The sequence below is a fragment of the Ceratotherium simum genome, chromosome 3 (assembly GCF_057802395.1).
Source record: "Ceratotherium simum simum isolate JZ-2026a chromosome 3, ASM5780239v1, whole genome shotgun sequence".
Lineage (NCBI taxonomy): Eukaryota > Metazoa > Chordata > Mammalia > Perissodactyla > Rhinocerotidae > Ceratotherium > Ceratotherium simum.
In genome coordinates, this window is record NC_141902.1 from 17,668,637 (window position 1) to 17,684,838 (window position 16,202).

At 41.3% G+C, this 16,202-nt stretch overlaps 1 protein-coding gene across 6 annotated transcripts in view; it reads right to left on the bottom strand.

The window, feature by feature from the left end:
- Positions 1–16,202, bottom strand: part of AP4S1 (adaptor related protein complex 4 subunit sigma 1) — a 44,736-nt gene that overhangs the window by 13,306 nt on the left and 15,228 nt on the right. For all 6 annotated transcript variants that reach the window (XM_087423037.1, XM_014780434.2, XM_087423032.1 and 3 more), the window contains 3 exons: positions 7,208–7,416; positions 4,181–4,267; positions 3,209–3,277 (listed from right to left, as the gene is read on the bottom strand). In XM_087423037.1, coding sequence (XP_087279163.1) covers positions 3,209–3,277; positions 4,181–4,267; positions 7,208–7,345 — 294 coding nt within the window. In that variant the 5' untranslated portion in view covers positions 7,346–7,416. The remainder of the gene's footprint in view (positions 1–3,208; positions 3,278–4,180; positions 4,268–7,207; positions 7,417–16,202) is intronic.

A 16,202-nucleotide genomic window follows, 5' to 3' on the forward strand; every position in this document is an offset into this window, starting at 1 on the left:
ATTAGGAAATGGCTGACAGCAAGCCTCACGCATAAAAACAGTGGTTCTCAAACTTAAGCATGCATCAGAATCACCTGGAAGGCTTGTTAAAACAGATTGCTGGGCCTCAACCAGAGTTTCTCATTCAGTACTTTGGGGTGGGCCCAGAATTTGTATTTCTAACAAGTTCCCAGGTGATGCTGATGCTGCCAGTCCAGGAACCACACTTTGAGAGCCACTGCACTAAGGCAATGAAGACAGGCCAGCTGATTGTTCCATGATGGAGTTTGCCAAACTTTACTTCTGGCATTAGGAGTCAGGCTGAAGATATAGCTTCTTAACATGAGTTTTGCCCTTAGCAGGCTTTAGTGCACTAAAATATTACTAATGATGGCGCAGACGCCACTCACTGCCTCAGGAAGAAGCAGCTTGGAAACAGTTCCTTCCCAGTCCGTTTATTTAAAAGCAAAATGAAATAAACAAAACAACTTTGACAAATCAGCTTGTGCCTCTACTACTTCTCAAGAATGTCTAACCAAGGCTCTGGAGGGCCTGCGGTAGCACAGTAAAACATCTTCACTGGTTCTTTTTTAAGACTGTTGGATTTCAAACTAACTACAGAGCTAAAGTCATCAAGATAGTGTGGTACTAGCAGACGGATAAACATACAGATCATTAGAACAGAACTGAAAGTCCAGAAATAAACCCTTGCATTTATGGTCAATTGATTTTTTTTGGTGAGGAAGAGTGCCCTTGAGCTAACATCTGTTGCCAATCTTCCTCTTTTTGCTTGAGGAAGATGGTCCCTGAGATAACGTCTGTGCCCATCTTCCTCTATTTTGTATATAGGATGCTGCCACAGCATGGCTTGATGAGCAGTGTGCAGGTCTGCCCCTGGGATCTGAACCTGCGAACCCCAGGCCACCGATGTGGAGTGTGCAAACTTAACCACTACGCCACTGGGCTAGCCCAATGTGGTCAATTGATTTTTTCTTTTCTTTTCTTTTCGGTGAGGAAGATTAGCTGTGAGCTAACATCTGTTGCCAATCCTCCTCTTTTTGCTGAGGAAGATTGGCCCTGGGCTAACATCTGTGTCCATCTTCCTCTACTTTCTATGGGATGCCACCACAGCACAGCTTGACAAGCGGTGTGTAGGTCCGTGCCTGGGATCCGAATCTGTGAACCCTGGGCCACCGAAGTGGAGCGCTCAAATTTAACCACTACGCCACTGGGCCAGCCCCTGGTCAAGTGATTTTTGATTTTTGACAAGGGTGCCAACACAATTCAATAGGGGGAAAGAAGTCTTTTCAACAAATGGTGTTGGGACAATTGGATATCCACATGCAAAATAATAAAGTTAGACTCCTACTTCACACAGTATACTAAAATTACTCAAAATGGATCAAAGACCTAAATGTAGGAGCTAAAACTATAAACCTCTAAGAAGAAAACACAGGAGTAAATCTTCATGACCACAGGTTAGGCAAAGCCTTTTTAGACATGACACCAAGAGCATAAGGAATAAAAGAAAAAATAGATTAATTGAACTTCATCAAAATTAAAAACTATTGTGCTCCAAAGGACAACATCAAGGAAGTGAAAAGAAAACCACCGAATGGGAGAAAATATTTTCAAATCATATCTGATAAGAGATTTGTATTCAGAATACATAAAGAACTCTTACAACTCAATAATAAAAAGACAAATAATGTAATTGAAAAATGGGCAAAGGATTTGAACACATTTCTCCAAAGAAGACATACGGAAGGCCAATAAACACATGAAAAGATGCTCAACTTTATTATCCATTAGTGAAATGCAAATCAAAACCACAACTGATTGGCCTCTATACCACTTCATACCCACTAGGATGGCTATAATCAAAAAGATAGAGGGGCCAGCCCACTGGCGTGGTGGTAAAGTTCGCATGCTCCACTTTGGCAGCTCGAGGTTAGCAGATCCCAGGTGCAGACCTACACACCGCTCATCAGACCATGCTGTGGTGGCATTCCACATTCAAAATGGAGGAAGATTGGCACAGATGTTGGCTCAGGGATAATTTTCCCCAAGCAAAAAAAGAGGAAGATTGGCAACAGATGTTAGCTCAGGGCCAATCTTCCTCACCAAAAAAAAGATAACAAGTTTTGGTGAGGATGTGGAAAAATTAGAACCCTCATATACTACCAATGGGAATTTAAATCATGGAGTCACTTTGGAAAACAGTTTGGCAGTTCATCAAATGTTAAACATGGAGTTACCACATCACCCAGCAATTCCACTCTTAGGTGCAATCCACCCAAGAGAACTGAAAATGTGATTCCACACAAAAACGTATATGTGAATGTTCATAGCAGCATTATTCATAGTAGCCAAAAAGTATAAATAATCCAAGTGTCCATCAACTGATGAATGGATAAACAAAATGTGGTATATCCATACAGTGGAATGTTATTCGGCAATAAAAAGGAAAGAAGTACTGATGCATGCTACAACATGAATGAGTCTTGAAAACATTATGCTAAGTAATAAGAGCCAGTCACAAAAGACTACATATTGTACAATTCTGTTTATATAAAACGTCTAGAACAGGCAAACTTATAGAGACAGAAAGTAGATTAGTGGTTACCAAGGGCCTGGAGCAGGTGGAGGGGGATAATTGGGAAGGAAGTGCTCATGGGCATGGTGTTTCTTTTTGGGGTGATGAACTATTCTAAAATTGATTGTGGTGATGGTTGCACAGCTCTTTGTAAATACTAAAAACTATACACTTTACATGGGCGAACTGTATGGTATGTAAATTATATTTCAATATAGCTGTTTGAATAAAAAAGGACTGTTGGAAAGGAACGCATGTGTTTCTTAGGGGAGTTGGTTCTGACCTTCAAAGCAAGGGTTTGGATGAAAATGGTTCTAAAAAGTGTCCTGGTATCTTAGGGGGGGAAGCCGCAGAAAGAAGAAAAGAGAGAAAGTTAGATAGCAAAATCTCTTAATTGAGAGAAAGGCATAAGATTTTCTTAGTCTTGTAGAATTGGTTCTTTATAAAGATCTAAGGCATGCAAAGGTTTGTAACACTTTGGGTGAGCCAGAAGGAAAGGTAAAGAGAATTTGGCCTCATTTGAATTTTAACTTTTACATATTAAAGCTCTATATTAACACATGTTCTTGATATAGATCCATTTCTGGGAAATTGGGTTGAGGATGAAAACCATTTTTTAGTCATTAGACTTACCACTCGGCTGAAGTACTCATCTAAAACTTCCACAAAGTTATGGATGAATTCATAAATTGCCATCTCATTCTGAAATAAAAAAGGAAGGTGCGATTAGTTTTAGCACAGCCCATGTGTAAACCAGACACAGAGCTGCCCAGGCAGCAACTAGGTGTTAGAGCACGTGGCTTGGTAAACAGATAATGTGAGCAAAGTAGCTTCCCACCGACAAGTATTCGGAATAGTTCTATGACTCACTTGTTTAAAAGAAGCGTATCAATAGGGGCAATGTAGAAAACCTTAACCACTAAGATATTTTTAGAAGTGCATGATGAATCTAGCTGGACTGAAACCAGATTGAGTCTAGCTTTACTCCCTGACTTCACCACCAACTGGCCGACGCCATTTTCCAGGTTCTTCATGCCATCACTTTTCCACGTGTGAAGATGCGGAAACCCCCTCAAAGTGTGGTTCACAGTTAAAAAACAATCAACTGGGATTTCAAAGTATTTACATCTTAAACACCCTTTCAGGGATTCCATGGCCATAGGTGCTGTTGATCTGGGACTGATGTTTCTGAAAAAGTGAACCACATCTGAGGAGACGTAATCACAACACAATCATATTTATAGTTTGCTCTGGCTTCTGATACGTCAGCCTGTGTTTAATGCCACAACTGATTGGCCTCTACTTGTCTAAGCTGCCCCCTGTGCCACACACAACAAGGGCAGGACACTGGCATTGCTTAGGGCTGAGGAAGGCATTCTGTGGCTTTGTGCTTCTCCACAAGCTGCTCATCTAATCTAAGAAAAATCCTAAGTATTTCTCTTCTACACAGCTTTCCCCAGCCTCGATAGAAACCCAGATCCTTCAAGAGTCAAGATAATTCTTAGGGAGGCAAGAGGGAAGAAAATATCAATATAAGGAGGAATAAAAATCAGACTGTTATTCCTAATTTTCCTGCATTTTCCACAGGCTATTCTATTATCTTACCTCAGTGTCATTAACTCCAACCACAATGAACAGAGCTGCGTACTGCCGATATATCAGCTTAAAATCCTTATATTCAATGAAAGAGCACTAGACAAAACACAATTAGATATTAATTCCTACGGTTGACAGGGATTTCTTCAAAACGGCATGCATAGTTTTAAGGTTCTGATTTGAATATCTCAACACATTCCTAGAAATACACAACATTAAAATGTCACACAATCTTTGTTGGCCTTCTCCTCACACTATTCAAGGGACTGCTAGGAAGCATCTCCAGTGGGAGGTGGAGAAGTGGTCTTGGGAAAAGCCTGAGTGTTCACATGGGTGCCCACCTGTACTCCTTCCCTTTCCTTTGTTTCGCTGTGTGTGGAACTCAGCAGGCAAAGCTCCTGAATAATCAGCATTTTCTGTTTTTTTTTGCTTGAGGAAGATTGTCCCTGAGCTTACATCTGTGCCAGTCTTCCTTTATTTTGTATATGGGATGCTGCCACAGCATGGCTGGACGAGTGGTGTGTAGGTCCATGCCCGGGATCCAAACCTGCAAACCCTGGGCCGCCAAAGAGGAGTGCACAAACTTAACCACTACGTCACCAGCCCGGCCCCAATAATCAGCATTTTAAACTGCCTCCAATGTGAAAATAAGCCAACACAATAAAGAAGATTTTCTTCTGTCCACCTCCCCTAGGCTCTCCTGAAAGTAATTAGAGATTCAGTTCTATACTATGTAAATAGTTATTGAAGAGCCAAATACATGTACCATATACACATGCAAAAAAAATCTTGACTTCTTTTTCCTAGACCCATGAAAAGGATCAATGTAGACTCTTTTATAAATTATTTAAAGATAGCTTTTGTGTGGCAGATGCTAGACAAAATCTCCTATTGTAAACACTGCTTGATATGAATTAATAACTAGCTCACTACCACTGACTTATGGATAAACCAACTCCCCTCCCATTCATCTCTCCCCTAAAGCCTTTGCACAAAGAGTAATGGTAAGGCTCTGGGGGGACAGGAGTTGGATAGCAGGCTGAAGGCACAGTGTTGCCCTCCTTTGGATTTTGGGGGTGCTTGACCAAATGTGACTGAGCACGAACTGTTGGCTTCCTGCACTGAGGTATGTTGCTCTCGGGTGCCCGGATGCACCTGGAGTGAAGCTGAAAATTTTGATTATGGAATTTCTTCCATGGGAAAGCCATCTGACAATCTAGAAAATGGAGGGATTTGAGGCTTTCATTTAAAATTAGGATAAAGGTGATAAGCACAGGACCATTCTGCAGCTTTTGGCTCACTGTAGAGCCAGCGTGATTTCTGCTCAGTTGGCTCTTTCAAGGAAACACACCTAATTGAAAGAACTGAGGAACATATTTCAAAGCCTCTCAGGAGTTTCTGACATGAAGAAAAAAAGTATCAAAGCACCTTTGTGGATAAAATAAAAACTAAGCTGAGATCGTGTTACTTCGGTGCTTGATTAGGCCAAAAGCCCAATGGGTTCCCTTTAAAAATCTAAACTAATTTAGAATGCTTCAAAAATATCACTCATTCATTCCAAAGCATATATTTCAAAGGGTAACCTCTCAGTGAAATCGGTGTTTGAAATGGTAGAGCGCCTGCCTTCTGCAGACAGGGTCCAACAGGAATGCTTCTGGAGTTTGTTTACCTTTAAAGTATGTGGCTATTAATATGGCCCTTTAATAGTTTCTGTTTCCTTCTGACAACTATGTGAAGCAGTGTGGGCCATGGCAGGCCCAAGTGGTAATTCAAAGAGGACTCAGAGACGTTCCAACTGGAAAATCAATTTAGACGCCAAGGGAAACAGCTTCAACAAGTAACTTCTGAGCACTGATGTAGCTTAACATTTTAAGACTTAGCAGCGGTTCCCACAGCGAGCCTTTCTACGTATGCAGTGAAATGGAGAATCGGCAAAATTAATAGGTGATTTAAACAAGCTTTCTGATTTTTGCCTCAGTTTGTTTAGTGATTTCCAATGGATTCAAAGTTTAGGACCTAGATTAACTCTCCAGTTAAAGTTCTTTGTAAAAATAGACACAGTTTTAAAAATTCCTATTTATTATTATTTTAATGATTTAATTTAACCTCAATTTTGGCAGAATGGATAGATTTGTTGTTTCATATACATTTTTAACTTCCATTTCTCCCATCTACATAGTAAAATAAAACAAGTTCAAATCAAGTTCGCTTTGGGTTTCTTTTTGTGAGGAAGATCAGCCCTGAGCTAACATCCATGCCAATCCTCCTCTTTTTGCTGAGGGAGACCAGCTCTGAGCTAACATCTATTGCCAATCCTCCTTTTTTTTTCCCCCCAAAGCCCCAGTAGATAGTTGTATGTCATAGTTGCACATCCTTCTAGTTGCTGTATGTGGGACGCGGCCTCAGCATGGCCGGACAAGCGGTGCGTCGGTGCACGCCCAGGATCCAAACCAGGGCCGCCAGTAGCAGAGCGTGCACGCTTAACCGCTAAGCCACGGGGCAGCCCAAGTTTGCTTTGTTTTTAAATCACTAGTTCTGGTATTATATTGGTGGTAAATTTACAAAAATGATAAGCAGAAAAAAACCACACTCCACATGAGAATCATATTATTATCCTTTGGCACAAAATGGGCCTTGAGTGTTCACCTCTATATAGGTCATCTGACCCTCCTCTTTTGGTTTAAAGAAAACCACCTGCTACAGCCGCTCCTAAGTGTTCCAAGGGGTGAATTCATATGAACAAAAAAAGAAGATATGTCTATTAGCAGGAGTAAATTTGAGCTGCCACTTCCACAATGCATTGAGACAAATAAGCTGACCTAAATATGAACCCAAGACTTTTCCTGGTTTTTATTTTCCTTAAGGGGATGTGAAGAGAGCTATGCTTCAGTCTTCATTTCACTTCATTTGTTATTTTTCCTAACAGCTGTTGAAAGAATGTAGTTCAAAGAAAACAATGGCTCTTGAGATTCAGTAAGAACAGATCTGCCACTGCTGAGCTGAATGCAGAGATAAAAGAGAGAATCAGAAACTTACTTGTTCATTGGATCGAGAGAGACAGCTCTTTATGACTTCTGTTTCCAGAAGTGTACGCTTATTAATCTCCACATGTTCATAGTACTTAGAAAGTCGAGTCTGCCCTTGTTTATTCACCATAAGGAAAAATTTTATCATTTTTTTTTTCTGGCCAGTATTTTTCCAAATACAGTTCAAAAGTTATGGCAACGGATGGCTGTAGCTAGAACCTGAAGGATGAAAGAACAACAAAAAAGCAAGATCAAATTTCTCAAAGAATCATATTAAATGTGTTCTATAGATGAACCAGAAAAAAATAAAATGTCTTCTGATAACATTGGTTTTCACTTCTACGAACTAAATGAGGTTCTAATAAATAACTAAACACAAATTTTCATTAGTTATCTTCCAAAATATTTTTGGGTATCCACAGTACTTCTACTCATATTCATTCCATCGATTCATCAGTCTTGTTGGCCACCAACTGTGTGTCAACACCCAGAAGGAAAATATGGAGATGAAGAAGTAATGATTTCTGATCTTCTGATCGTTACACCTAGCAAAGGTGCTAGATAGTAAACAAGGAACAGCAGTACAAGGTGATGAGGTATAACTGGGACAGGTTTCTGTCTGTGCTGCACAGAAGGGAGGGACAAGGAACACAGCAGGAGAGTTGGCAACAGCTTCCCGGAGAAGAGGCATTTAAGCAAGATCTTGAAGAATGATCCATCGGGAGAAACTATGAGGCAGAGAAAACAGGGATATGAAAGCTCTGGAAAGTTCACTGCAGTTGCAGTTCAGGGGGCAAGAAGAATGGTCGCAGGAAATTGAGTGTCGCATGAGATAAAATTGGCTTTATAAGTCACACTAAGTTTCCAAGTCTTGGCTATTGTCAATAACGCTGCAATGAACACAGGGGTGCATGTACCTTTACAAATTGGTGTTTTCAAGTTCTTTGGATAAATACCCAACAGTGGAATAGCTGGATCATATAGTAGTTCTATCCTTGATTTTTTGAGGAATCTCCTAAGTGCCCATCAAGGGACGAATGGATAAAAAAGCTGTGGTATATATACACAATGGAATACTACTCAGCCATAAGAAACGATGAAATCCAGCCATTTGTGACAACGTGGATGGACATTGAGGGTATAATGCAAAGTGAAATAAGTCAGAGGGAGAAAGTCAAATACCGTATGATTTCCTTCATTAAGTAGTAGATAATAACAACAATAAACAAAAACATAGGGACAGAGATTGGATTGGTGGTTACCAGAGGGGAAGGGGGGAGGGAGGAGGGTGAAAGGGATAATTCGGTACATGTGTGTGGTGATGGGTTGTAATTAGTATTTTGGTGGTGAACATGATGTAATCTATGCAGAAATAGAAGTACAATGATGTACACCTGAAATTTTTACAATGTCATAAATCAGGGCCGGCCCTGTGGCTTGGTGGTTAGGTGCGCGCGCTGCGATGCTGGTGGCCCGGGTTCGGATCCCGGGTGCGCGTCGAGGCACCACTTCTCCGTTCATCCTGAGGCCGAGTCCCGCATACAGCAACTAGAAGGATGTGCAGCTACGACATACAACTATCCACTGGGGCTTTGGGGGGAAAAATAAAATAAATAAAATCTTTAAAAAAAAAAAAAAAAAAAAAAATGTCATAAATCAATGTTACTGCAATAAACAAAAAATCCAAAAAAAAAAAAAAATCCAAAAAAAAAAAAAAAAAGTCACACTAAGGATGGGCCGGCCCCGTGGCTTAGCGGTCAAGTGCGCGCACTCCGCTGCTGGCGGCCCGGGTTCGGATCCCGGGCGCGCATCGACGCACCACTTCTCCGGCCATGCTGAGGCCGTGTCCCACATACGGCAACTAGAGGGATGTGCAGCTATGACATACAACTATCTACTGGGGCTTTGGGGGAAAAAAAAAATAAATAAATAAAATCTTTAAAAAAAAAAAAAGAAGTCACGCTAAGGAATATGAACTTTATTTTATGGACAAGGGAGACAAGATCTATAGTGAAGAGTTTCTTTCCTTATGTTGGAAGCAGCAGTAGTTATATCAAGTATTGGTCAAAGTCCTCTAACAAGGCCCTCTAAACAAGTCCTATAAGGTCCTGTACCAAGCAATTTACATATATTATTGAACTTAATTCTCTGAGGCAGGTACTTCTGTTATCTCCATTTTAGGGACACGCAAATTGAAGTTTAGGGGTGTTAAGACACCCACAGTCCCTGGATTACTTTGTGTCAGAGGTGAGATGCAGCTCAGAGGCCAAGCACATGCACGGATCCATGACCCCCCTAACTTATCCCCATAATTCAGGGGTTCATGATTGTGCTTTTATTTCTAATTCAGTTGTATTGAATCTAATGTTTGTTTCTCTTATACTTAATATAGATTTTGAAGAAATCCATGCAAAAGAGCACAAAATATTCCAACGGTCACTGCTTCTTTCATCGGGAGCATCAGAGCTGCCTCATTAGCTCATCTGACAATATCATGTTCATATTTTGTAAATATCTGTGAAAATCAGTGCCCAAGACCAAGGTTAACAATAGTTCTTAAATGAACTTTTAAAATTTGGAATAATTTTACAGAAAAATAGCAACAGATTATAGGATAATATTTGGACTAAGTTTTATACTATATTTTTTGCCCTCTCAGCTCATCTCTTATTTCCTAAACCCTATGGGACAGGTGGTTATCTCACAACAATTTCAAACATTAAGAACTAGAAAGAGCCAGGCCCAGTCTGGCCAAGCCTGGGGCTGCTGCGTTCATTCAGTGTGCAGAACAGGATGTTAGCTAGAACAGCTCGGCCAGGGATACGACAGCTGTGCCACGGCAGAGGCCCTGTGGTCATTCACTCCCTTTTCCAGGAAGATAAGTTCACTACTGTAGGTGGGATTGCAACATACTCTGTGTTGTTTAATCACTCGGTATTAAGTACAGCTTTTATTCTTCTTACAAATTATTGCCAGTAAATTACAGCAGGTGACTAATAAATTAAGATTACCATCCTTTCTTCTATTCCCTTTCAGCAAAGCTATTTAAAAACATCTTTATGAAAGTTAGACATTATAATCCTATACCCTGGATTCCAACTGCCAGGTTAAAAAATATATATATATTGCCTCAAAGGTACTCATGGCCAAACCTTTGCCTTTAAACGCCCTGGTCGCATTAAGTGGTAAAATGAGATGTAAGATGACTCCATTGAGATGTTACACCAAAGGATCAAATTGGTTTCCACCCCAGAAGCCCAGCATTCCTTCTCACTGACTTCAAGAGCAAGGATGACAAATAAGGACGTGTTGAACTAATACTCATTAGGATGTAAGTCTTGAAAATAGTAACTGAAGGCATCTAAAGACTTGAATACATCGGTTTTTTTGCACACTCATGAACAACGACACAATTTATAATGGTAGGATTACATACTGGTAATAAAGTGGACAGGCAAAACTGTCAATTGTTTCTATTATAAAACATACAATGCCAAAATATACAATGTGGAGACTCCGAGACAAGCACATGTTTGAGAACTGAAGATGAATGCTGTAAGCACCTGTCCTGGTTACTAATCATCATCAGGGAGGTGGGAGATCACAAAATTATGAAACCGAGGTTGGGCAATGAGAAGGAATACGCTTAGACAAGCGCTGGGAGTGGTCAGGGAGCAGGTGTGAACTTCCTCTGTCTATAAACTCTTTGCATTCAACAACACACAACGCTGGGGAAGATTTTTTGTGTGTGTGTGGAGAGATCAGCCCTGTGCTAACATCTGCCAATCCTCCTCTTTTTTTGCTGAGGAAGACTGGCCCTGGGCTAACATCCATGCCCATCTTCCTCCACTTTATATGGGACGCCTGCCACAGCATGGCCTGCCAAGCAGTGTGTCAGTGCGCGCCCAGGATCCGAACCGGCAAACCCCGGGCCACCGCAGCGGAGCGTGGGCACTTAACCGCTTGCGCCACCGGGCCGGCCCCAAGGGGAAGATGTTTTGACTGCCAGGAAGTTAGGAGATTCCGCACCCAAGAGCTTCCATGAAAAATCAAGGAAGAATAATGAAAGGAAACTTCACTGGGGAAAGCATTACACAGAGTGCTAGGCTGCCTAAAGGCCAAGACTAGGGAGGTGGGTAGATTCACAGAAGAATATGAACAGATCAGTGTCCCATGTCCCTGTGTGACATAAACGTAATGCCTAGAGAAAAGAGAGACTGGAAAGACTGAAGTACATACAGATTGAGTCAGGCACAGTTTTCATATTTCTAATGGTGTATTTCTGGGAGAACGGGAAGAGTCTTCAGAGACTGTCATATCCAAAGATGACAAATAGATTGCAACTTGGGTGCCAACTGTGACTAACTTTACTAGCTGCTTTGAGCACTGTGTTGGGAAGGATTCTGGCATTGTTTTCAGGTTCAGAACAAAAGGATACCATGAATGATTAGTAATGTCAGTCGTGGGTTAGGAAGCAGGGTGTGGCAGCATATGCACCCTGTATCTGTCATCCCTCACGTACACTCCCTTCATTTTGCAGATGGGAAAACTGACGATCTGAGGTGTAGAGTGAAGCCCTGAATTCTGGTCTCCTGACTCCTAATATAATGCTGTCTCTAATTTATTACACGGCCTCTTTGCCTCACTCAGTGTGTTAGCATCATTAAATGTTCATTTGAGCTTAATAAGCATCAACTTCAGGTAGCTTTGGGAATGATCAAGTCAATATTCCCTTTTCTAATGCTGCTGCACAATTAATTTGGAAAATACCAAACAATTCACTGCATGAAAACAGTAGAGTATGAAGTTTTTGGAACTGAAAGTAGAAATAAAAATGAAAGCCAATGATGGCTAACACCCTTTCTAGCTCTAAATGCTTTCTATGTACCCCAGAGTCGTAACATTGTTAGACACACAGACACACACACACTAAGGCAATATCAGACAAAAACATTTAATTCTGCCCCATAAAAGTGATTGAAATAAAATTCCCCAAGTTAAAAAGCAAATTTCCACCAAGAAAATGTACAGTACTCATACACTATAATAGTCAAAAGCATGAACTGGAGGTTGACTCGACTCTTACTAGCTTTGTGATCCTGGGCAAGTCACTGAATCTTTTTGTACTCAGTCTGAGGTACAATGGGAATAATAATAGTACTTACTTCCCGGTTGTGAAGATTGGAGGAGTTAGTATAGGTAACATTCTCAGAACAGCACCTGGCAGTTGGCACATGGTGAGTGCTCTGTAAGTGTTGGCTAATGTCATTATGATAATACGTCACCTTTTCCTCAGTGGAGCCTTTCCTGCCTATCCCAATCCCCCGATTCTCACCACAAAAAGTTGGTTATCCTTTTTTTTTTTGGTGAGGAAGATTGGCCCTGAGCTAATAACATCTGTTGCCAACCTTCCTCTTTTTGCTTGAGGAAGATTGTCTCTGAGCTAACACCTGTGCCAATCTTCCTCTATTTTGTATGTGGGATGTCATCACAGCATGGTTTGATGAGTGGTGTGTAGGTCCACACCCGGGATCCGAACCTGCAAACCCTGGGCCGCTGAAGTGGAGTGGGCGAAATTTAACCACTAGGCCACCGGGCTGGCCGCACAACTTTATTTTTTAAACATTAATGTGATCGATAAACTCTAAAATGTCAAGAGGCTAGCCTAGTGTCTATTTTCTTCTTTTTTTTTTTGTGAGGAAGATCAGCCCTGAGCTAACATCTATTGCCAATCCTCCTCCTTTTTCTCCCCAAAGCCCCAGTAGATAGTTGTATGTCATAGTTGCACATCCTTCTAGTTGCTGTATGTGGGACATGGCCTCAGCAGGGCTGGACAAGTGGTGCGTCAGTGCGCGCCGGGATCCGAACCCGGGCCTCCAGTAGCGGAGTGCGCGTGCTTAACCGCTAAGCCACGGGGCTGGCCCCTGTCTATTCTCTTCTGGTACCTTGAAATGAACCTGGTCCACTCACAAAGCCCTGGCTGGATCCTATAAAAGGGCACTGAAGAGGGGCCTGCCTGGTGGTGCAGCAGTTAAGTGCACGCGCTCTGCTTTGGCAGCCCAAGGGTTCACAGGTTCCGATCCCTGGCGCACATCGACGCGCCGCATGTCAAGCCATGCTGTGGCGGCGTCCCATATAAAGTAGAGGAAGAAGGGCACAGAAGTTAGCCCAGGGCCGGTCTTCCTCAGCAAAAAAAAGAGGCAGATTGGCATGGGTGTTAGCTCAGGGCTGATCTTCCTCACTCACACACACACACAAAAAAGGGCACTGAAGAGATGTTTTGGAATTCATTGAAAGGCCCTCCCATTGAACCAATCTAGCTCAGGCTTTCCTGGGTCTCTGCCCCCTGGATCCAGTGCCTTGGCTCCTATTCCTTCTCTGGCCTGGGTTCTTAATGACCTGGTTTGGATTTCTACAACCTTCTAGGACTTGACCTTTGGTATCTGCCCTCTGGCTGTAACCCCAGGGGCCTCTGGCACCCAGCCCTTGCACTGTCAACAGGGAGTAAATCTCCCTCACAGAGTGGCGGCAAAGATTAAATGAGGTGAATGATATAATTCTTGTAAAACATTTAGCACACTGACTTCTTTCATTTCCTCCCTTTATGTGTATTAAACTAGAAAAAAATGCTGATAGGTCTATAAGGAAATAGATATGTATACCTATATGTTGTTAGTAATCCCTTAAATTGTTACAAATTTTCTACAGTGTTACCTGGTTGAATGCAACAAAAAAATCAAAAAAATGATTCTACCTTTTAACTCAAGCATTTCAGTCTCAGGAATCTATCCTAAGGTATAATTAAAAATCCACATACAGAAATTCTCTGTAATATCTTTGCATTTCTCTTATAAATCTAAAATTATTCCAAATCAAAAGTTTTTTTAAAAAAAGGAGAGAGAGGGGCCTGCCGGTGGCGCAAACGGTTAAGGGCGTGCGCTCCGCTGCAGCAGGGGTTTGCCAGTTGGGATCCGGGCGCGCACCAACTCACTGCTTGGCAAGCCATGCTGTGGCGGCGTCCCATATAAAGTGGAGGAAGACGGGCAGAGATGTTAGCCCAGGGCCAGTCTTCCTCAGCAAAAAAAGAGGAGGATTGGCAGATGTTAGCACAGGGCTGATCTCCTCACAAAAAAATAAATAAATAAAAAATAAAAAAAGGAGAGAGAAGTATTTGTATGAAAGTGAAGAGGGCTTGTTTGTTGGTATGTCTCTCTGAGTGCATAAGTCTATGTCATATTGGTTATTTAGTTATATTTGGTTATATTGCTTACATATCTAAATTTTTATCAGTATAACATAGATGTTTAGGTATGAGGTTCATTTTTGTTAACATTCTCACTGATTTCATTTCAATCTTTCCTATTTTCTTTTAGCTAAGATGCATGCTAATTTTAACAGATGAGGTGTGTGTATGTGTATAGATGTCTAAGTTCTATAAATGGCTTAGTCTGCCCCTTTGTCAGGCTCTGTTCTGACCCAGATAATATCTTGAACTCCCAGTCATCTTTCCACCACATATCACCATTTGAGAACTTTCCCTCTTTTTCCCAAGTCCGGGGGTTGGCAAACTATCTCTGTAAAGGGCAAGGTAATATTTTAGGCTTTGAAGGCCTTATGGTCTCTTTCTCAACTACTGAACCACTCTGCCACTGTAGGAAGAAAGCAGCCACATATGATATAAATAATATGTAAAGAAATGGGTGTAGCTGTGTTCCAATAAAACTTTATTTACAAAAACAGTCAGCAACTGGGTGTGGTCTGCAGGCTGTAGTTTGCTCCACTCTAGACTAGTGTTTATCAAACTTAGTGAACACACAAATCATTTGGGGAGCTTGTTAAAATACAGAATCTGATTCAGTAGGTCTGGGGCAGGGACCATACTCAGAGTAGCTAAGTGTTAGAAGACTCATCAAAGTACACACCTACAAGGTCATCAAGTTCACCTTTCTCAATATCAAATCAAATAACATCAAGTGAGTGCTTACTAGGTACAAGACAGCAAGGGAACAGAGTAAACAGAAACACAGGTATTATGGGTAATTTCTTTCATTTGGTCATGGATCTTAATCCACAGAATGCTGGATGAGAGGGCAATCTGGCTTGACACGTTGCCCCAGAGATTCTCAGATTCATTCCGCTGATCTGGCTGGCTGGGTGGCAGCCCGATCACTCATGGCCCCAGGTGGTCTCTCTCAAGAGTGTACATATATTAGAATACAAAGATGCTTCCAGGAGACAGAGAACTATTCTTTTGTGAAGGACTTACCAGAAGCTGACTAGAATATTTCATTTCAACTCAAGAAATTACAACAATGCACTTAGACCTCTATGTCACACCATACACAAAAATTAACTCAAAATAGATCACAGACCTAAATGTAAGAGGTAAAACTAGAAAACTTTTAGAAAAAACAGATTTAAGACCAAAAGCACAATCCATAACAGAAAAAAATTGATAAACTGAATTTTATCAGACTGAAAAACTTATACTTCAAAAGACACCAATAAGACAATGAAAAGTCACAGACTGGGAGAAATTATTTGCAAATCATATATCAGATGAAGGACTTGTATCTATAATATATAAGACTCTTAATAGGAAGATAAGCAAGACAAAAAATGGACAATAGATTTGAAAATATATTTGAACAAAGATATATATGAATGGCTAATAAGCACATGAAAAGATGTTCGACACCATTAATCCTTAAGAAAACGCAAATTAAAACCACAAGACAGGGCCGGCCCCGTGGCTTGGTGGTTAAGTGAGCGCGCTCCACTGCTGGCCACCCGGGTTCGGATCCCGGGCTCGCACCGACGCACCACTTCTCCGGCCATGCTGAGGCCACATCCCACATACAGCAACTAGAAGGATGTGCAGCTATGACACACAGCTATCTACTGGGGCTTTGGGGGGAAAAATAAAGAAATAAAATCTTTAAAAAAAAAAAAAAAAAAAAAAAAACCACAAGACACCACTTCACACCCACTTGAATGGCTATAAC